The sequence below is a fragment of the Lissotriton helveticus genome, chromosome 1_1 (assembly GCF_964261635.1).
Source record: "Lissotriton helveticus chromosome 1_1, aLisHel1.1, whole genome shotgun sequence".
NCBI classification, from domain to species: Eukaryota; Metazoa; Chordata; class Amphibia; order Caudata; family Salamandridae; genus Lissotriton; species Lissotriton helveticus.
Genome location: NC_136057.1, coordinates 1440366013 through 1440389305, shown reverse-complemented (window position 1 = coordinate 1440389305; position 23293 = coordinate 1440366013). Strand labels below are relative to the sequence as shown.

The 23293-nt window shown below is 42.6% G+C and overlaps 1 protein-coding gene across 5 annotated transcripts in view; it reads left to right on the top strand.

The window, feature by feature from the left end:
• BRME1 (break repair meiotic recombinase recruitment factor 1) overlaps positions 1 to 23293 on the top strand; it is a 547771-nt gene that overhangs the window by 447078 nt on the left and 77400 nt on the right. For 4 of the 5 annotated variants that reach the window (XM_078685587.1, XM_078685593.1, XM_078685579.1 and 1 more), the window contains one exon: positions 3322 to 3480. The exons of the other annotated variant lie outside the window; for it this stretch is intronic. In XM_078685587.1, coding sequence (XP_078541713.1) covers positions 3322 to 3480 — 159 coding nt within the window. The remainder of the gene's footprint in view (positions 1 to 3321; positions 3481 to 23293) is intronic. 5 annotated transcript variants of the gene reach the window in all.

Genomic DNA, 23293 nt, shown 5'->3' with positions numbered 1-23293 from the left:
GCATGCGCTGTTCTGGCGAAGACTTTATGATGGGGCTTTTGCCCTCACACTCGCTTGTGCGTGTGCTTTTTCTTTTGTCCTACGCTAATGGCCTTTGCGTGCATCTTTTTAACGAAGACAGCACGCAATTGGCCAAAGGCAGGCGCATTGCTCCGCCCATGGCCTATTGCTGGCGATTACCCGCACAGCCGCCATGTGGTTTCAATTATCGTGCCCAGACATGGGTGCGATAATTGAAACTAAATGACTCGCTGGGGCGCACGCGCGCTCTCGCACCTAGCGTTTTTTTTAATCTCCCAGTCAACGTGGAACTTGCTGGCCTCGCTCTCGTGAGCCTTTATTTACTTGTGGCCTTGCTCTCATGAACCTTTATTTACTTGTGACCGCATGGGGTGTGCGTGAACGCTGCCAAACGCACCGGCGCGAGGTATTCCAATGTCTACTCAAAGAGACACCATTATGGATGTGGGGACGGCCGAGGCCGCATTGTGTGCACACAGACAGAGATGTTGCTGCTGTTCAACTTTGTGGCATGGCTGTATTTGCCTAGCACTCCGTGTATTTGTTTACATGGTGTAGGCATGCATTTCGGCTGCACTATGAGCTGGCTTGTAATTTTGAACTCCCACAGCCAGCCACAATATTCTGCTATTTGCATGAGCTACCCAAATGAGATAGTTAGCCCTTGAGTTCAGTATATCATATGCCCCCCACCCCCACACCCACTACTCGCTTGCTATTTACTGATAACATATAGGTAAATGAATGAGATGAGATATTGCAATTCCTACAGACAGTCCATCTGCTATATTGTGAGAGGTTTCAGTCCTGTTGAAGAGTCTGAGTTACTGAGTGAATGTTTCCGTTTGCAGCACTACATGCACCCTGGCATATAGAGAAAATATCCGCTTACCGAACACCTTGCCTTCGCTTGCATGAATTACATACATGCCAACATTTTAGAAGAGGAAAGGGGGGGATAAGTCTTTATAGCACGCATTTGCAATGCAATAGGTATTGCATTTGCGAGAGTTTGAGCTATTGGCATTGTAAATGACAATGCATTTTATTTATCTGTTTTTAAAAACAACACATAAATAAAAGGCATTGTCATTTACATTGCCAATTGCTCAAACTCTCGTAAATGCTTGTTAAACATGCATGTAAGCAGCAGCAGCATTCTTGCTATTTGGGGGAAAAATAATATTCGCAATAACACAGAACACACAATAATAATAAATAATTAGCTACTCACCAAGCCCCACAACCTCAACACCTAGCAGGTCCAGCAGGTCCTGCTCTCGGTCCAGGATGTCAGACCTCTGGTGGGTGGGTTTGTTATGGATGCGCAGGACCTCAGAGCAGCGAAACACTGCCCCGCGCACCCTCGCCCAGACCCAGGCCTGGTGCCAGGGTTAAGGGGAGGTGGCGCTGCGCAAAACAAAACAGTGCAGCCACCTCCAGCTCAGAAAATTGGGCCCTTGCTGCACCCATTCTGGGCGACGCCTTTCGCAAGGTAGGCAGCTCCTGGTCGCACTCTGCGTTGTCTTCTTACTCTTAACCATGGTTCTGGGGGGCGGGGCGTGGCAGAAAAGAAAATGTAGAAGTGAAAAATAAAGTGAGGAAAAGAAGTAGGTGAAAATGCAGTACAAGTAGAAAAAAATTGCAAAATATCGACTTAGAAAGAGAGAGGGATAGATAATAAAAAGATTTTTAAAATGTTTTAGGAACAAAGGATTGAAAAGATAAGATAAAGGGAGGATTCAAAACAGGCCCCAGAACCAAAACAAAGAGTAGAAAAACAGGATGGCCGCACCCATTGGCAACCGCGCGGTGAAGTTTGCGCGATATTTCCCCCGAGCACGCAATCCGCGTTGCCTAACGTCAAAAATGTCTCGCGATGAGGCGCGACTGGGTGGAGGAATGGGCAGAGCAAGCAACTCCTCCCGCTCACGGAACTCTGCGTAGTGTTGCAGAGGTATTTTTATGCTACGCAAATTCCGCCCAGGCTTAATTTTTAGAACTTTCTCAGGATGATTGTTCCGGGTAAAAGACATGTTGAATGTGGGTCCCAGTGTGCTAGTATATAAAGCCTTTAACCCCCTTCCATGCTCATGACGAGCTCAGCTCGTCATGCAGTACACTGGTCGTGTGCTTATGACGAGCTGACCTTGTCATGAACAATGGTAAATCTGGGCATGCAGCACAGGAGGGGAAAACCTCTAGCAGCCAAGGTGTTAAACTTACAATCACCTTCCAGAATTAGACAGGTAACTCTTGAAACAGTTGTCTTTTTGGCTGTCGTCTAAACTTGCAGGATTAACATCCTCTCTTGACTGAGGAGCCTTACTCTGTCGGTCATTTAGTGTTTGACAGATGTAGTGCAGATGTCGGTCATTTAGTGTTTGACAGATGTAGTGCAGAAGCCTTAAGGTGGCAGAAGCCTCATTGACCAAACCAGGTTCCTCTGCTCTATGCAGAGTTGGGGAAACACTAGGTTTCCAATGACAAAGCCTCAGATGCCTCCACTTGTGGAAAACATTGATTGACTGCCTTCAGCAAACATTTCCACTAGTGCAGCCAATTGAGGGTATTTAGGACAGTCCTTCTGAGGTACCTTGTTACTGTTCATGACCACCTTGGAAAACCTGGCAGTAACAAACAAGAAGAAACAGCATTGACCCGCATCCTGTGCGAGAAAACGGTGTGTGAGGAAAATTGAATTTTTGTTCTGCAGAAATAAGCACACAATTTTTTGGGGGGGAGGGGGTTGGAGAGTTGACAGGGTGTTTCTGTAAAACAAAAAATAAAATGCTTGCTGTCCATCATGCATGGTAAGTGGCTAATATTTCAATTCTGCATAAAGGGCTTTTGCTCCAGTGGCGAAAGAACGTTCGACAAAATGATCCCCATCTTGTTGGCGGGGACCCCTAAGTGTAATGGACAGTCTGCTGCCAAGAAGGTACAGGCTACTATGGCCTCTGCCAACCATGCGGCTTTGTGTAATGTCCACCATAATCTAGATGACACCAGAAGCTGTTTTAGGGAGTCGCTTATTAAGGTTGTAACTGAGATATCGATAAAAAGAAGAGATTTGCTGTCCAAATCCTACTTCGTGTGCAAAATTAACTCTTTATTAAAGTCATTAAGACCACTCTCAGTTTTTTCTAGAAAGAATTCTTTCTTAATCGGATGTTCCATTTATACCACTAACAATGCTGGAGTTCCTAAGCGAGTAACGTTTTAGTGTTCCCTGTGTGTGGGTGGTTGGGTCGTGTGGCCATAACAACTAGGTTGAAGATTTGTTCTGCTTCCTTTTAGGGAGGATCTGCAGAAAGAACCTTGCCTGTGCTCTCCTCATGTTGCTACAGAGTACAGAAAGGATCTGAGCAAGGAGATGCTCTGCTCTTCCCAAACCATCACTGACCAAGATGGGACGCAAATCGTACAAGGCCTGATTGTAGAGCTTTCCAACCTCAAGTAAGAGTACATTGTTTGCAATAACAACATAGAGAGTATATGAGAACACCAGCAAACCGGGAAGATTATCCTAGCTGGCACTGCACATCATGGTCACTCTGACACCACACAACCAGCCCACTCTGACATAAAAACACCGGCCACTTATACATCACACAGAGTGCTTGGTTTGCCAGATTACAAAATGCCAATTTTGGCATTACATGACCAACCAGGAACACACAATGTATTAATTTCTATGCTTTGCACCAGCTTGTCTGAGGGTTGGTTTGGTTGTGATAATCTATGGGATGCCCCTTCTGTACCTAGATCTCAGGTCGCAGTCCCATCTCTGTTGTGTCACCCCTGCACCTTGCTTCAATGTTCATAATCCCATTCATGATTTGAATATTAATTCTAACTCCTGTGCTCCCCCTCTGCTAGACGGTGAGACAGAGCCCATAAATGCACACAGCACTCCTGCGTCAACAGTCTAGTGCGTGTGCTGCTTTATGCAGCCCTGTCTTACCAGTTGTGGGTTTCCTTCTTATCATTATGGTACTAGGCACTTGGTGTGCTTGCTTCCAGGCTTAGCCTTTGTGTGGGAGGCAGGGCATGTTACATTTCTCTCCAAGGTGGTGATACGGGATTGCCATTCATTGATTCAAGCTCCATTGCATGTTACTCAAACGATAATGGGGATTGGGCCATTTACTTAAGGGAGCTTAGCTCAATCTATCATGACTTCCGTGTGGCATGCCTCTTTCTTTCAGGTATTTTCTGATTTGCTATAAGCCATTCAGGAATATAGCTCATTGTGTCAAAGCTCTTTCGCTTTGGTCATCAAGTGCTTTTGCTCCTGCATTCCAGTCCAGGCCATGAAAAGTGTGGTGGTGTGGAAACAAAGGGGCCCTACAGGGCCCTCTGGTGCCTCTGTGCCATGGGGTGCATGCAGGAGGGCACATAATGTGCCCCCCTGTCTGCATGCGCCTCTGTGTTCCTGCATGGAACGAAATGCACAACATTGTGCAGTTCAGTCCGTGCAGGAACATGCTTTGATGTTCCCATTGCGGTGATTATTTTAAAGGCCAAAGAACTGCCTGCCAGTAACTTAAAAAGTTGTTATCTGGCGAGCGATCTGTCTTGGCTTTGGCATTGTGGGAGCGGGCGGCTGCCTGGCGGCCCCACTCCTACACTGCCAAAGTCCTTTTTTTTTTTTTTTTTTCAGAATATTTTTATTGAATTTTCGAAAAAGTAACATAGACAATACAAAAATACATACATTTGCAATAAAGGTCTAAGTATTTGAGCAATACAAATTCCTAACAATTACAAAAAATCAAGCAATTATAACAAAGCACTAGTCAATTAAGGGGAAAAACAAAATCACGGGCATGAGAAGGGAAGGGGGGAGAAGGAGGGCACATAATATATCATCTTATAAGAAACATAGAGTGATTATTAACTTATAAATATTGAGTATGCATATATTGTGAAGATAAAGCAGAATAATAATAAACAGTAGTATTATAACAATAAATATGAATCTATAGGTGACCAGAAGGAATGATAAGAAAGCAAATTATGATTAATTCCATGTAATGATAATTGAGCACCTCTTCTTGTAAAGATAATCCACGACCACCAAGCATGGACAGAAAGAGATGAAGCATCTTTCCAACAAAAAGTGATTGATTTTAAAGCAGCTGAAATTAGGAAAATAAACAACTTTGCTTCAGAGTCACTAAGAGGATGTATAAGTACAACAGATTTGCAGATTAACAATTTATAAGAAAGAACATCCTGAATAGGCAATATTTTCAATATAACGTCCCAAACTGCAGACCAAAAATTTTTAAATTATAGAGCAATCAAATAACATGTGACGTAAGGATCCAGGATGCAATTTACAGTGCCAACAAATATCTAACGGAAATTTAGCACGATGCAAACGCAGTGGTGTCCATAAGGAATTAAACAAAATATATGCATTTGTCTGATAAAGGGACACTGGCAACCAACCAGAAATGCTATTGAGCCAAACAACTTTCCAAGAGTGATCAGATAGAGAAATGGAAAGTTCAGCGTTCCAAAACGATGAAATCATATTAAAATTGGAACCAATGGAAAAAGCGAATTTCTTATATAGAATAGAAACAGCATTTGAAGATTTAGAGACAGCATGAAGATAAATTAGCAAATCAGTTGCAATTGTAGAGGGAATACCATTTGGAAATGAGTCTAAAATTGAGTTGCATATTTAACCAAATCAGTATTAGGTAACTTGAAATTCGATTGTAATGTGTCAAAAGGAATAAAAGCATCATCACAAAATATATCTTTAAGATAGAAGATGCCTGCCTTAATCCATGAACTCCAGAATTTCAAATTTCTATTCAATTTAATAATAGCACTATGCCATAATGATAAATCTAAGGTAGAACCTAAGGGAGAAGCAAAGTTAGAGTCTAAATCATTCAATATGAATCTTGAAGATTTAATTATGGACGAGTGGTGTACAACAGTAGATGTATTAGACATTGTAAGCAAGGAGGGTAGTGGAAAAGAAGCAATAAGCGATTTCTCAATATCAAACCAAATAGGAGGTTTAACTACAGGGGAGGCAGTAAACCATAAGGAACTTTGTTTCAATATGAATGCTTTGTGATAAAGGAAAAAGTCAGGAAGGCCAAATCCAGCATGAGATTTAAGCATTTTCAATTTCTTGTAAGAAATTCGAGGAGGCTTGTTGTTCCAGAGAAATTTAGATAACAATTTATCAATATCTTTGTAGAACTTTAGTGGAAATTGAGTGGGGATCATAGCAAGGGAGTAGAAAATTTTAGGAGCAATGTTCATTTTTATAGATTACATTCTCCCCCACCAAGTGAGATGAAGGGAAGACCACCTGGAACTTTTATTTTTGACATAATCAAATATAAAATCACTGTTTAATTTTAACGTGGATGGTAAGGATGAGGAAAATAAAATACCCAAATATTTCAGTTTGTTTTTTTGCCAAATAATATCTGTCACAGGTAACATATCAGAGGTACAAAGAATATTTAAAGGGAAAAATTCAGTTTTACTAACATTAAGCTTATAACCCGAGACTACAGAATAGTTGGTAATGATGTCTAATAAAAACGAGACAGAGGAAATTGGATTACTAATAAACAATAACACATCGTCTGCATAGGCTAAGGTTTTAATAGTAGCATTTTTAATTGTAATACCTTGAATATCTGCACAATGACGTATATAATTAAGGAAAGGTTCAATTCCCAACAAAAATAAAAGTGGAGAAAGGGGACAACCCTGTCGAGTTCCTCTAAAAAGGGAAAATTTAGTAGAGATTTGGCCATTGATAAATAAGCGAGCAGTGGGAGCAAAATATAAGGCCGATATCACACGAATAAAAGAGAGACCAAAATTAAATGATAGTAAAGTTTTAAATAAAAATTGCTAGTGGATTTTCTCAAAGGCTTTTTCAGCATCTAAAGCCATTACCCCTGCGGGAACAGAAAGGGTTGGACTCTGTTCAATAACATGGAGTAGCGTTCTTGTGTTATTAGCGAAGTATCTATATTTCATGAATCCTGATTGATCGGGGTGTATAATAGAATGAAGAATAGGAGCTAATCTAGAGGCAAGGATTTTGGCATATAATTTACAGTCTTGATGTATTAAGGATATAGGACGATAATTAGAAACCAGGGTAGGGTCTTTATCAGGTTTGGGAAGAACAATAATTAAAGCATCAGCAAAAGAGCCTGAAATGGTTCCAGAAGAGCCAAAAAAGGAAAAAAGTTGAAATAAATAAGGCAAAAGATGAGTTTGGAATTCTTTATAAAATTCAGCAGGGATACCATCAGGGCCTGGAGATTAATTTTTCTGAAGTGATTTAATGGTGTTCAAAATTTCTTCATTGGTGATGGGCGATTCTAAGCCAAGTCTATCTGAAGGAGAAAGTTGGGGTAAATCACAAGTGCTTAAAAATGTATCAATTAAAGAATCATCACAAGTATCTGGTTTGTTGTATAAATTGGAATAAAAATCTAGATATTCTTTAACAAAATCATTGTGGGACAACGCAATCTTGCCTTGAGGGTTACGAATAGAAGTAATCTGCGTTTTATCTCTTTTAATGCGTAAATAATTAGCAAGAAGTTTCCCAGACCTATTAGAATTAAAACGGAATCTAGCATTTGATTTCGCAAGTTGGACTCCAGCTCTTTTACTGAGTATAGAATTAAATTCATATCTAAGTTGTTGTAATTTAATTTTATATTGGGGATTATTGGATGTAATAAATAATCGCTCATACTGTGCTAGTTGTTTCTCAAGGTTTTTAATATTAGTGTTAAATATTTTATTCTCATGAGCCATAATAGAGATTGTGGTACCCCTAATATAAGCTTTAAATGCATCCCATCTATTAACTATAGTAGTAGAATTTTCTGGATTGAACAAAAAATTGTCCTGAATAGCTTGTAACAATTTAGGCTTATTATGATCATTGAGAGCAATACCAGAATTCATGCGCCATCTGGTTTGTTTAGTAAAAGTGGATGAGACATTCAAAATAAAAGAAATTAAAGCGTGATCTGAGATATCTATGGTACCAATGAATGGAGTAGTTGCAGCTTGAATAAGAGATGGGGAAATAAAAAAATTAATCAATTATGGAATGGGAATTATGGGGGTTGGAGAAGAAGGTATAACATTTTTCAGTAAGGTAGTGTAGGCGCCAAATATCCGCTAATTTGGTAGCTTGAACAAAAGATTTGAAGGCATGAAACACCTTATGAGGACGAAATCTAGTTGCAGATATTCTATCCAACAGGGGATCCGCAATAACATTACAATCACCTCTAACAATCAGTGGAACTTTACCCAGTTTTAAAATTTCAGTAGTGATATTAGACCAAAAAGCGGGATCATCTGCCGTGGGGCCATAAACATTGAGCAAAAATAACGTAGAGTCATGAATTTTAATTTTAGCTATTATATACCTGCCCTCAGAATCTGAAATTTTATTTAAAACTTGACAATGTAATTTTTTTGCAAAGAAAATGGCAACCCCATTTTTCTTTCCATTTGCAGGAGAAGAAATAATAGTGTCAACCCACTTTTTATTCATATAATGTAATATTTTATCATCAATATGAGTCTCTTGAACAAAACAGATATCAGCTTTACAACTACCTAAGTAATCCAAAATTTTTGTACGTTTGAATGGGTGACGCAAACATTTAACATTAAGAGAAACAACTTTAATATTGTGAACATTAGCCATTTTGAGTAGGAAAAGAAAGAAAAACGGTACTGATACAAGAAGAGATGAAGAGAAGCAAAATTGAAATATAGATTAAAATAGCAACTCTATAGGCCAAAGTCCTAATAAGGCCCTTGGCCTTTGCTCTGCTTTTCCAGTCCTGCTGTTTCAGATTTTGAGATTCAAATTTATGAACAAGATCAGATGATGAAGTAAACTAATCCAATCCAATTGATTGACAGTTGGAAGGTGTTTATGCCTTTATAGCTTATGCTGTTTTCGACACTACCCTTCCAGGGGTCATTCTTCTGTAACTACTGTTTCTGTCCGGACAGATCGCTTGGCTTCTGAAATGAGTCAACCTTTCTTCTGAAAAGTAAAGGTCTGGCTATTATCACTTGACAGATTGTGGGTGATAATAGAGTTGCGTGTCTCTCTGATCTCATGGATGGGCTCGGAAAGTCAGCGTGTCTGTTGAATAACAACAGTGCACTTTGAATGAAACCTTGTAGATTACGTATGCTGCATTTACCTAAACCCGAATTTCACACTCACCTTTGGTGGGTTCCAGAGCTGTCAAGGTCATTGGGGATCAAATAAAGGGAACATCATGTTTGGATGCTCTTTTTATTTCTTTTGATTTCCCTAATTCAGATGTGTTCATTACTGTGCAAGTAAAATGTATTGAAATAAATAGCCCGATAGTCGCAGTTTTTATCATGGGCTTTATTGCTGGTTTCAAAAACTCATCCAAGTCTCAATAAAAATTTTACTTTCTTTGGCTTGTGAGGACATATGTAGCTCATCAGATAAGTGCTGACGTGGCCTGTTGGACTCCCTATAATACTCTCAAAAGGAAAAAAATAAGGAATAACGGATACACTGCCTATAAATATTTTTACTTCAGTGGCATCAACAATCACGTCATAAAAAGGCACACTGTTGTAGTTCCTTGATCAGAAGAAGACGAAATTGTTTCATTTAGGGTAATTGTCAGCCAAAGAAAAGAATGGTTTACACAGGGATGCAGATTTTTTAAATGTATTTATTTGTCCAGGGGACAGGATGCTTTAGAAATATACTCGTTCTTTAACAAAAAAAAGTTGCCCCTTTTTGTACCCTGAAGTGAGGTAACAAATTATGTCAGCATTCTCATTTTATCAGAGATCTAGCAATAGCTTCTCTGATTATGCCAGCTCATATTAAATCTGGTGTGAATACTAGAAAGACTGTGATTTTGCCACCTTCCTGCAAATCCACTAAAAGTTGTTAAACGTACTTTGGAAGCAATAGTTCCAAGGTGGGACGTCCTGTGAGTCTGTGCACACCCACAATACAACACGTGAGGCGTATTGACCAACTCTTCTCCTATATCATCCCACATAGAAAAAGGTTGGCTATTTACTCCTGACAAGCGAAGGAGGAAAACAGGGGGTGGAGGGAAGGTGAATTTGCGGTCACTCATCAGATTTTCGCATGAGCAAATATATGTGTCTATATTTGCCCCTTGAAAAAATGAAAATCAAAAAGGTTTGCTAGGAGTATGGCTTGCAAACCTACTTTGGTAATATCTTGTGAGGTCCCGAAAATCTTAAGTCTACACAAATTCAAGAACATATACCTATAGCTGCACTTTTGCGACTTTCTTTCAGGAATTGGCCTCCTAATTTACATTCATATTTCGAATAATGTTGCCCATAATGGTGTTAATATCCATTATGAATATTTTTTTTAAATATTGGCTTGCATTAATTTAATTTGACTAAATGTGTATCGGATAAGTACTATTTAATGTTGGGCAGTGGTTTAACAAAAATGTTTTTTTCAAGTTGCAAATTAGTTTAGTGTGTACATTTTACTCTAAAAGCAAACACTCACTTATCTTGCTTTCATGCTACTGCATGTATTTGTATATAATCAAGGAGCAATGTGGGAGCATTGTAGGTTGCCTCAAATTAATACATTCTATACTGAAACCACGGCCAGTATTTTAAACTGATCTCACAGCTCACCTTGCACCAAGGAATTGTTCATCATAACTTTGGGCTTGATTACGATAGCGGTGAATCGGGTTTGTAAGGCCTATTTCCACCCGCCAGATCAGGATGGCAGGCGGTGTGCCTGACGGAGGAACCGCCTGTCCGCCATGGGTCCGACAGAAGCAATCGTTAAGGTAGCCTGTCGAACCCATTCCGCATCCACAAAATGGTGGCAGCGCCTAGCAGGCACTGGCCGCCAGATTTGGATGTTGCATCCCCGCCAGCCTGTCTATGACGGTTCAACCACCAATGAAAGGCTGGTGGGGATGTACTTTGGGGCCCGTTGTGGGCCCCCCTTGTGCAGGGGAATGTGCATTTTGGACTTGCGGGGCACCTACAGTGCCCACTACAGTTCCCTGCACCAGGTGGCAGGCACCGCATGGTGCCTGTCACGTAGTGCAGGGAAATGCACAACATGCATTTTTAATCAGTGGGTGGAACTCGCACAGCTTGTTCAAAACGATAAAGTTGCAAAAATTTTTACAGTTCTGTAGTGTGCTCGGAGGGAATCACTGTCTGGCCGGGCAGTTTGAAATCCAAAAGAACTAATGCATAGCTCTCCCGCTTGGGAGAGAGCACCTTCGAGCACTACTGCGGGGGGACCTGGAGGTCTTATGTTATAGAAAAAAGTTCTTTTCAACACACAATGGTGTTAGTCCAACATTCACAGTTTATTAAACTCTCCATGCGTTCTAGGTTTAACATAAATCACTGGATGGTTGGTATTCGAGATATCTTAATCAACGAAGCATTGTTACGCATGACAGCAAATCCCGATGCATTTCGGGCCACGCCCTTCCTCAGGGGATTACTCTACAAGCAAAAAACAGAAATATATGGAATCAGCTAGACATTCTCAAACTGACAAGTTCAAAGAAAGAATAACTACTATAAATTCACTGTGTGGGCGAAAAACATCACTAGACAAAATAAGGCTTAGTGCAACAAAAAATATGAAAAATAAACACAAGTGCTCCGGTTGGGATCACCGAGCAAACATTGACCGCTAAACTTCCCTTATTAACCCCAGGTCAATAACAGCATAAATCAAGATAGCAGTGTGCACGTTTGCGTTAGGCACATAAATATAACAGACAAGGCATACCGATCCAGAAACGGTGATCAGCTAACTAAGTAACATATAAACAATAGTCAAGGTCCCTAGGAGGGTACTTACAGAGTCGTAACTACGCTAGAACTCAGCGGAGTTCCGTGTGGCAAACAGTGAACCAAACTCGCGGTACACAGCGGAGTAAACCAGCAAAGGGGAAACAACATAGAAAAAGGACTGGGATAGGGAACACTACTATGGGGGCCATGATGTAACATGCAAGTATCCTCAGTGTCTAATGAAAGCATAGCAAAAATATACATTCAAACAACCTAACTCATCGGCAAAAAGCACAAAATAATGGAAACATATAAACATAGAGAAGGTCACAAGTAACATAGGAATTCCATACGGTCATTTAAACCATGGGGCACCATGGTGGACATAAATCGGATCCAGAAATGTTCTCTTTTTAGTAACGTGTTCTTGTTATTCATAGTAACCTTGACTTGTTCCAACACTTGAAATTTCAGCTGAGCCACACTGTGTCGGTTCTCATGGAAATGTGTAGCCACTGTGGATTTCAAGTTCTGAGTTCTAATGTTACTCTTGTGTTCAAGGATCCTGATACGGATCTTTCTTTCAGTGTGGCCTATGTAACATTTCCCACAGGGGCATTTTAATAGATAAATGACATTACTACTGTTGCAAGTGGCATTGACTCGTAGTTTTATGGGATAACCTTTCATGGGATGGTTAATCGTATTACCTGGAATGCAGTTATTACAGTTACTACAGTTGTAACAGGGTTTTAAACCTTTATACATAGTCTGAGTGTCTGTAGCATTAGGTTTTGACAACATTTCTTTTAAGTTTCTACCTCTGGTGAAAGCAAACATAGGAGGTTGGCTGAAAAGGCCCTGAAAGTCTGGTTCCATGGACAAGATGGGCCAATGTTTACGAATGATACGTTGAAAGTGGTTGGAAATCACCGAATATTTCGAGACCACCACCATGCGGTCTGTATGTTTTTTCGGTTTGAACTGGAGAAGTTCACTCCTCGTTATTTTCTCACTTCTATCCACAGCCAAATCCAGGATCGGTGGGGGATATCCCCGTGCCTTTAATCTCTCTAGCACGATCTTGATCTCTCTTTTGCTCTCTTGTTCTTTAGAAACAATTCGTTTAACCCGGAGTAGTTGAGCATAGGGTAAATTGTTTCTCAAACCAAGACGGTGAAAACTCTTGTAGTGCAACGTGGAATTCCTATCTGTGGGCTTTCGGAAGATGGTGGTGGACCAATCTCCTATCGCTCTGTGTATCTCCACATCCAGATAATGAACACATGTCTCATTGTATTCCCATGTAAATTGGATACGATTGTTGATGTTATTCCATGTCATCAAAAAGTCAGCCAGTGTGTCTGTGGAGCCTCCCCACAGTAGAAAGATATCGTCAATATATCTCAGGTATAATTTTCCATGCTCTAACCAACTAGCTTGATTCAGAATGTGTGTCTCTTCGAATTGTTTCATGAAGATATTCGCATAGCAAGGAGCTGCACAATTTCCCATGGCCGTACCATTTAGTTGATGTATCAATTTGTCCTGTGCCCAAAAGTAGCTGTGGTAGAGTGTAAACATAGTTAGTTCAATCAGGAACACTTTCAGGTCCGAATCGAGATCAGATGCAGCTAGAACTTGCTCTATGGCTTCTATACCCCAATCGTGGGGGATGGAGGTGTATAGTGAACAGACGTCCACTGTACACATGATGAGTTTAGAGTTTTTTAACTCTTCCATGCAGGATTCCAGCTTCAAGAGAAAGTCAGTAGTATCTCGTACATATGACCTGGTTTTGAGCACAATAGGTTTGTTAGACCCGTCTGCTTCTGAGAGTCCCCTCACCACTATGATTTCTTTTGTTCCCCTGTACCTCCCAAAATTTGTCGTTTTTTATTTGTCTACCAGGACTTTTTATGTGTTGTCTCATGGGGTTAGATGTTCCTTGATGCCCAGTTGCTCACGAGGTTTGTGGCACCTATTTACAAAGGCGCCTGGCCCAAACCTGTGGCATTACAAACTGGGGTTGTCAACCTGTATAAATGAACCTAAAATGGTGGACACCCTTTTTCCTCATGTGAAGTGACTCCCATTGGAGCCTTCATGAACCCTGGCCTTTTGAGGTTTTGGCGCCCTTTGTTTGGCGCGCATTTCTGACAGGAATTCCTTTATTTTCCTCAGATACACAAAATGGCTGCTCTAGAACCCCAGTACGGTGGCTGTGAGTGTCCTAAATACCCCTCAAGAGTGCCTTGTCATTGTCACAGCCAGAGAAGGTTCTAGAACCTTCTGGCTCGTGCCAGTACCCCAGGGCACTGGCTATATAAGGCCCAGTCCCTGGCGGCCATTTTAGATGACGAGAAGATGTAGATGTAGATGAAGATTGTTCAGATTAGAGAAGAGATTCCAGACTTGACACCAGATTGACACCTGCCCTGTTGACCCCTGAGGTGGCTGGTAGCGCAGGCAGTAGAGCAGCAAAGGGTGGCTGGCGTTGTGTCTGACTGGCGTTCCAGTCAGCTACGTGAGAAGTGACCTAGCGCCTACAGCGCCTGCCCAGCGAGTACCTCATTGCCCCCAAAGACTGTGGCCAGATTCGTGTGCCTCCCCGCCCCCCCCGGTGGTGAGCTGTGATCGATTTATCGAGTCGCGAGGCGAGAGCAAGTTCGCCACGACCGAGATCGTCAGCTGTGCCCCCTTCGCGACAGGTGCCTCTAGAGGGGAGCTCGGACGTCTCCTTATTGAAGGTGAGGTGGTGGGGCGGGGAAAGGCCGGCCTTCGTTGGGCGGGACTAGCGTCTCTGCCACTCCCCAGTGACCCGGGAGCTGTAGCTGTGGGCGGGAACCACCCTGTATGCGGAAGTCGGAGGGAGGTCCGTGGAGCCCCTGAGAGCCCCGTCGCTAACGAGAGAAGTGCTGTGCCCGACTGAATCGTATTTTGATTGCAGCCGATGTGAGGTGGGCCCGTTTCTTCATAGTGAATGCAGCGTTGTGAAGGAACTGTGAACCGGCATTCATTTGACTGTGCGCGAAGGTTGTGTGACCTCTCCGGCAGCCCGTTCGTCAGTCTAAAGACTTTGAACTGGTGCCGCCTGTGCTCAAGTGGTGCTAAAGCCCGTAGGCGCGCATAGACTTCACCGGCAAAGCAGAGATCCTATCCCGGTGACCGCCGAGTGCAAATGATGTATTTACTGTGTTTCCTTGCCTTTTAGATATACGCGCATACGCCCTGAGTGATTATTAAAGAGTACCAAACCTTATTTTGTGCTCAGAGAAGCCGTATACCCGGTCATTGAAAACAGCATGAACTGTAAGAGTTATCTTTCCCATTTGAAGCGTATTGCACATGTAATGATTCTAAAGTATTTAATTGGTGGCAGCGATACCAGAAGAAACATGTGGTTGTTTATTTAAATGAACCAATATTTATTCTGATATTTATTCTGATATCTATTCTGATATTTATTCTGATATTTATTCTGATATTTATCCTGATATTTATTCTGATATTTATTGTGATACTCATCCCTGAAGTTATTCTATTTATTAATACTATTTATTACCAGAACTGTATGACCAAAAGAAATGTATATGTGCTTTCCCAGTCAACCCTATTTACAACAAAGAACTTTTATATAAAGGAATCGTATTTTTCTACAGCAGTGGTCTGGTGTCCTTCTTTTTGGTGTGGATGTACAAGGAGTTATTATTGGGTCAGAGCCGGCTTAACACTACAGCCTTCACTTGCCTTGTCACTTGGGCCAAGCTACCCCCTTTATGCTGGGCTTGCCCATCGCAGGTCCAACAAGGTTGTAAATACTTGTCTAGAAATTTTCCAGTGTTCTCATGGATGCTGCCTTTGGTGGAAACAATAGGTCTAAATGGCGGTCTTGTGGGGTGCTTGTGTATCTTCGGTAACATGTACAACACAGGTGGTTTGGGGTTGGTGGGTACCAGATATCAACATGCATTTTTACCATTGCGGCGGGTGCTGCACCCAGCAACACCCACGGAAATGGTAAACATGCACAATGCGACCGCCACGGTGGCGGTCGCATTGTAATGTCATGTGTGGGACCAACGCCATATAGGCGGCCGGTCCCAATCCCCGGGATGATGGTGGACGGACTGCAGTCCATCCGCCATCATAATCAACCCCATAATTTTTCAAGTTGCAAATTAGTTTAGTGTGTACATTTTACTCTAAAAGCAAACACTCACTTATCTTGCTTTCATGCTACTGCATGTATTTATATATAATCAAGGAGCAATGTGGGAGCATTGTAGGTTGCCTCAAATTAATACATTCTATACTGAAACCACGGTCAGTATTTTAAACTGATCTCACAGCTCACTGCATTTCCTTAGAGTGCTTTCTCTAATAATAAAGGCTTTTGCACCAAGGAATTGTTCATCATAACTTTGGGCTTGATTACGATGGCGGTGAATCGGGTTTGTAAGGCCTATTTCCACCTTCCAGATCAGATCCCCAAGATCATAAAAGTACAACATATATAAAAAACACATAAAACACCCTAACAGATGCATACAGAGTGTCATCAGAGATCAAAAAGAAATGTGCAATAATAAAAACACATTGCCAAGTAACCAGTCTAATTATGCATGCCATTATGGGATTAGAAACATATTGACTACATATTTTAGTGCAGAAATACAATGTTGGGCCACAAAAATTGACAGCGCTTTTAAGGTGCTTTGAAATCTTTTAAAAGAGGTTAAGATATGGCGCAAAAAGAGGAGACTTGCTCTATACTGTTATATTCCTTATAGGTACCCCAATATAGGCTCAGGTAACATCGTAACCTTTCACCTATACTCTCCCCTACATTACACACATAACAATTCTTTTGGACTGACCTATTACCTGGATACGACACTGCTCACAGAACGCAGGATTTTCCCTGGTAAAAGCCTCATACATTATGCATGAGGATTCATGGAAACTCAGCAGGACTACCATCTCCTGTATAATAACTACATATAAAGTTCATTCCCAACATCATCCTAAGTCCGACAAGTGACCCAGCAAGGTAGAATCCCCGGGGAGACCTTTGGGTATATAAAATCACATCTTGCTGACACAAGGAGAGGAGCTCAGGATTTCCCTGCCGACACACTGACGCGAGACGCTGAGGTTCCTGCATGCAGATACTCCAGCTCGCAGTAGTCTACATCCCTTGCAGGGTGTCCAACTCGAGAAAAAGACGGGTCCCTCAGTCTCTTACTTCAGATAAAGAGGTTGACTTTATCCTAGAGGGATTCTTGGCTTAACACCTACATACATGCTAGGTACACTTAGGTACATCTAGTTAGGGTAGCATCGTAGAAGTACGCATTTTATTGTCATGTATTTTATATACTTGCTGTATTCATGGTTATAGTAAAATGGTAGAAATCTACCATCCTTTCAAGTCAAGTCAAAAAGTCTTTATTGCGATTCTTCATCATAAAAGACATTCTAAAACAGTAATACAAAATCCATACAGGATAAAATTCATCATATACAAACTATGAAATTAGATTTTACTTAAAATCCAGTGATACACCGGTACTTAAATATTTAAAATATGCTAAAATTGAATTAAATGTGCAAATGGCAATTGACTTAGACAGAGCTAAAATATCTCTGATTTAAAATCTCAGTGTGGGTCACAAGACCTGTTGCAATGCCCAACTATAGTTCCTACTTCGGGTAGGCATAGAGTCAATCAATCCTACAACTAAGCCTCACCCATTTTGATCCGAAGAATTCATGCCCAGCTCACAAATTTTGCTACACCAATTACAACTTTACAACTGGGTTAGCGGTATAATTTTTCAGTATTCTGCTTGCAACCTGTGCTGATCTTGTTCCCATTAGCATACAAACGAGTTTTAACCATACGCGCCTGGGTTGTTGGTACGTGGGGCAAACAAATAAAAAATGGTCGATTGTTTCAATGTGATCTAAGCAGAATACACATTTATCACTGCCAATAGGATTCCATCTACTGGATAACCAGCGTAATGGTAGAGTGCCTACTCTGAACTGATGGTACAATTTGTGATCTAGACGCTTCGTAATGATATCCCGTACTCCTCCAGGCAGGGTTCGTCCTTAATATCAAGAAAGATTGAAGTCGAGGAACTACCTACCTGGGAGGAGTACCTCTTGGTTTTAATCATGTCCCAGTACACAGCACTATAGATCTTTTTAGATGGAAACACAGCTGTATCTGGTTTAGCCCAGAGTTCCCCCATCCCCATATCTGTCAATAATGACTTAATTTCGGCGAGCCAGGCGATCTTATGGAAACCACCCAGCCCTTTAACTTCCATCATGGCTTTAGCATATGAAGAAAGTTCCGGTGTGGTCCAAAGACGTCGCCAAAACGCCAAGGGTCTGTAGCGTGCCACATCCTCAACTGCCTGACAACCAAGATCTAACAGTAGGGGAATGCGCGGGGAAGATTGGGGCAAGCCTACAGCTGACCTCAAAAATGTATTCTGTGCCGCAGTAAGTGGGGACAGATTACTGAAGCCCACAATTCAGCACCATACAAAATTGCGGCCAACATTTTAGAGCCATAGATTTTAACGAGTGGGACAATTGGCTTGGTTAGAGACTGCCTATGCTCTTTGATCAAAGCACCACCTAGTTGGGTGTGTTTTAAAGCTAGCATGTCAATTTGTGGCTTCCAGCTCATTTTATCACTATAAGTGACACCCAAATACGTAAAAACAGGTGTCTGCTCCGAGGGTCACCTCCCATATGGACACTAGCTCTAACCGGCCTTGACCCATGGAGCACCATGAACTTAGTTTTCCCCACGTTGACCTCCAGCTCATGTTCGCGGCAAAACACCTCAAAACGAGACAGTGCTAGTTGTAATCCCTGTCTCGTCTTGGATATAAGCAGGGTCTCGTCCGCGAACATGAGCAGAGGGACTTTCATGCCAGCAAGTGTTGGTACGTCAGTCAGGTAGTTAGCAAAGTACTGCACCACCCTGTTAATATATAAAGAAAACAGGGTGGGAGCCAGCACAGACCCCTGTCTTACTCCTTTGCACACCTCAAACCTATTGGTTACCTCCCCTGGTTTACCCCAGCAAACCTGAGCATAGGTACGTTCGTGGAGTTTGACCAAGATTGCAACCAATTCCTTGGGCATCCCCTGCTCCAAAAGTACTTCCCAAAGTTTTGCCCTTGGCACAAGATCAAAAGCAGATCTTAGATCCACAAAGCCCGCAAAAAGCATGCCCCCTCCTAGAAACACCTCCTTCCAATACAAAAGCACGAATCTAAATGCCTGATCCAGGGTCCCTATATGCGACCGAAATCCCGCCTGAAGAGGAGTTAAGATATCAGCTTCGGTCATCCAGCACTGTATTCTCCCCAGTACTAGGCATACTATTATTTTCTGCACCGCATCGATTAAACTTATTGGTCGATAATTGACCGGAGCAGAGTGATCGCCTTTCTTAAAGATCAGTAAGATCTCTGCTCCGAACCAAGAATCCGGAACCGATGCGCCACTAGCTAGGGCATTGGCCAGTACAGTTATATATGGGACCCATATTGCATGCTCATACTTAAATAGATCTGCAGGAATGCAGTCAGGCCCGGGGGCTTTTCCACACGGAATCATTTTTAGCACAGTCTCCACCTCACTGTGTGCAAATACCAATAGGGCATCACATCCAGGATCTTAAATTGGTTTTCAAAATAAGTTACCCACTGCTGAGGCTCAACGTGGTTGGTGGGTGTCAATAGTTGCGGGCACTTCCCCCACTTAAGTAAGTGCCAGAAGTTGGTCATGTTACGCCCTTCACATGCCTGTAGCAACTCCCTCCAGCGATCTTTATCCCACGTTTTCTTGGCGTCAATCTGCGCTGCTTTATAGATAGCCCTGCATCTCTTGATAGTATCAGATGATCTAGATTTAATAGCTAACACCAGGGCTTGTTGGGCCTGCCTACAGTTATTATTTTACCATGTGTTATGCCTCAGCACCTTATCTTTGGTGCATGGTAGATTTTTAATAAAATACTTTTTGAGACCCAAAAAAAGATCACTGTGGATGCTCAACATTTTGTCGTTGAGAACCTCTTGTGATTCACAGCTATTAAGTTTGCACATGGAACTTGAGACCATGTCCCGGATATCGGCCCGGATCCTTTCATTAGTGGCTATCTTAGGCCACCGGACCCTTCTTTGATCATTGGTAATGATTACCCTCTCCTGGGCTATTGCAGGCTCACATGCAGGGGATCTACTAAAACTACTATCAATAACTGACAAAATCAAGGGGTTGTGATCACTTTCCGGCCTACTCACAACCACCATATCTAAGCTATCCAGCCACATCTCCACATTAATTATGATGTAGTCAATACGGCTACCAGATCTACCATTATTAAACGTTTGCTCTCCCAGCCTATCAGACTGTGTCCTGCCTTGACTGCCCCCATACCCTTATTCAGACACAACCCCTTCAGTTGTAGAGCAGCCATGGACCATTTCCTTATGGGCTTTAAGTCCAGCTGTGGAATTCCCCACAATGCATCCTCAGCTTCGGTGACCTATTGAAGTCCCCTGCGATAATCCGATAACTAGCTTCCTCCTCCAGATTAAGATGATGTTCCAGAATTGAAACAATATGGGAGCTCCTACCACCCGGAAGTCCCCTAGCATAGACGTTATACATAATCGCATTAAGGCCCTTCAGTGATCTAACCCGAATAGCCATAATGTCAGGGCTATTGATTGGAACCTCGTCCACCCTTAACCCCTCACATTGGCGCACCCAGATAGTCAGCCCACCTACTGGTCTTCCCCTTGGTCCCTTAGCTGCTGGTTTAAAAAAATTTAAATAACCCAGGCGAAAAGTTCCTTCCACTGCCCAAGTTTCTTGAAAGGCCCATATGTCCGTTTTCTCTATAAAACTTCCCCAGTCCGGTAAGGGTAGCTTGGATTCCAAGCCAGCAAAATTCCACGAGGATAGGGTTGCCGAAGAACTTAGAGGACGGGGCCTTGCTAACGGGCTAGCCTCATAATCAGCAGGGATCCCTTGCTGAGCCTGGTTCTGACAGGTAATACCTGCAGTACCAGTTACAGGTGAACAACCTTTACAACGAAACTTTTACAACGAACTACCATTACAACTAAACTTTTACAACGCAAACTATTACAACACATAGCGTTTGGGGGGCGCTCTAGGATAGGGAATAGGTTTAATGTACTATCCAACACCTTCCCTACTATCCACGGGGACTGGAGTTGGAGTAGTAAATTAAACTATTCACTATCCAGCGCCCAAAAGCATTATGCGTTGTAGTGGTATGCGTTGTAAAACTTGCGATGTAAAGGTAGGCGTTGTAAAAGTATGCGTTGTAACGTCATACATCCCCAGTAACAATAACTTGCGTAGATTTACTACCACCACCCAGCTCAAAAGGAGAGCCGGGTGGGTGCCCACCCGTCATCGTCAAAACCCCGTATTCTTCAGCCCGTGGGGGAATAACACCTCCTCTCAGTCAGTCGTTATCCTCTAGAGTGGATAATAACTCAAAACGATTACTGATCTGAATGGGATGGTCAACCAAGCTAAAAGCCCTATGAGGGACCCAAGTTTCCTTAAATCGCAGGGTCCTACCTGGGTTATAGAAATAACCCAGCGGTAAAAATTCTATCTCATCAATGGAAGGGGGATGGTGGGCAGCCAACTCTAAGATATATTGTACGAAAGACGGTGACCTGAAACTCAATACCACACAGTCTCCCGCCAGGGTCTTATGTGAATGACCAATCCAATTAATACGCCTTACCATTTTAAATTCATTAAACAGTGCCTTACGATTACCGGTCTTTTTCCCTAGATAGTGAAGAGCTTTATTTTTGAGATTAGACCAATGTTCGCGAGAACCTTCTGGAAGTGGGGGTACATTCGCTAGGATGATAGTATATGGTGTAGCTTCAGGGGGGAGATGGAGACTAGGTAACAAATCCGGTCTCCCTACTAACCCTTCATCTACCCTTGGCCCATTACCTACTACCTCCTTCCACTGCTATGGTTGGGCCCTGGTGTCATTAATTGGGTTCGTCCTGACTGGCATTACAGCGCCCGGCACATGAGTGGGCCGGGCAATACCTATGTGTGCATGTGAAGTATCATCTGGTTGCTCATAAGCATCCACCTCTGTAAGGTTATGTGAAACACCCCCATGATCCTGTAATCTAGGGGTAACAGAGTTCCTTTGCTTGCTACAGGAAAAAAAAAATTCCATTTGGTTAAGCCTCTCATCAACTGAATCAAGCCTTTTGAGGATAGGTTCGATAAGGGCAGCTAGCTGGTCCTTTAATAATAAGCACAGATTATCTATGTTGGGCTGCACATTGGTACTCGCAGATGATTTACATGTAGGAGCATTGACAGCAGAGTTCGCAAAAACACATACCCCTTTAGTACCAGTTGCGGCCGCGGGTGCAGCTTGCTTAGTTAGGCAACGACCTTTCCTTTTCTTACTGACAAGCCTTGATTGGGTGATGATTGGGAGGGATCTGCGGACCCTTAAGGATACCAGTCTTTAGAAGATCCTGAAGTCAACTGGTATGAGGATCTGGCATATGCCGGTGGACTGGACATCTCCCCAGACACAGGCCTGGGCTCTCCCCCTACCATGACTATTGAAAATAATTTTCCTTCTGCATTGGCTGAGCGGAGGGCGGCTGAGGTCCTGGACCTTATGCTGTCCTCAGTGGCAGTCAAGACAAATATCTTGATGGAGGTATTTCATCCAGGAGTTGCCCTCACAGAATCATTACTCTCATTCAATGAAGCCCTTACCAACGTCCTTTTCAGGGCCTGGTCCAAGGCTTGCACAGGGGCTCCTATGCATAGGACAATTTCCCGCCACCATTGCCCCGCCCCAGGGGATCCCAGTTTCCTCACCCAGCACCCCACCTCAAAGAACTTGGCGGCCCAAGCCTCCACCTCCAAATTCAACCCTGGCCCATTACCTACTACACACCAGACCGGGAATCCAAAAGGCTGGATACATTCAGGAAGAGGATGTTCTCTTTCACCAGCCTGGCACTGTGGGTGGTGAACACTGCATGCCTCTTGGGCTGATGCTCGCATACCATCTGGTGCTGGCCATTATCTCGGAGAAGGCCTGAATCATACTTTCTCTAGCAATTGCTGTTGGGAGGGATGCAGCCAAGTTCACCATCAGACACGACAGATTCACTTGGTAGAACGATTTCATGGGCGGTGGCCCTTAGGTGCCATGCCTGGTTGAGAACCACTGGCTTCTCAGGGAATGTCCAGGCCTCGTCCATGGATGGCTCCTGTCTGTTTGGAGAGAAGTCAGACTCGTTACTGGAGAGCTTTAAAGACAGCAGGA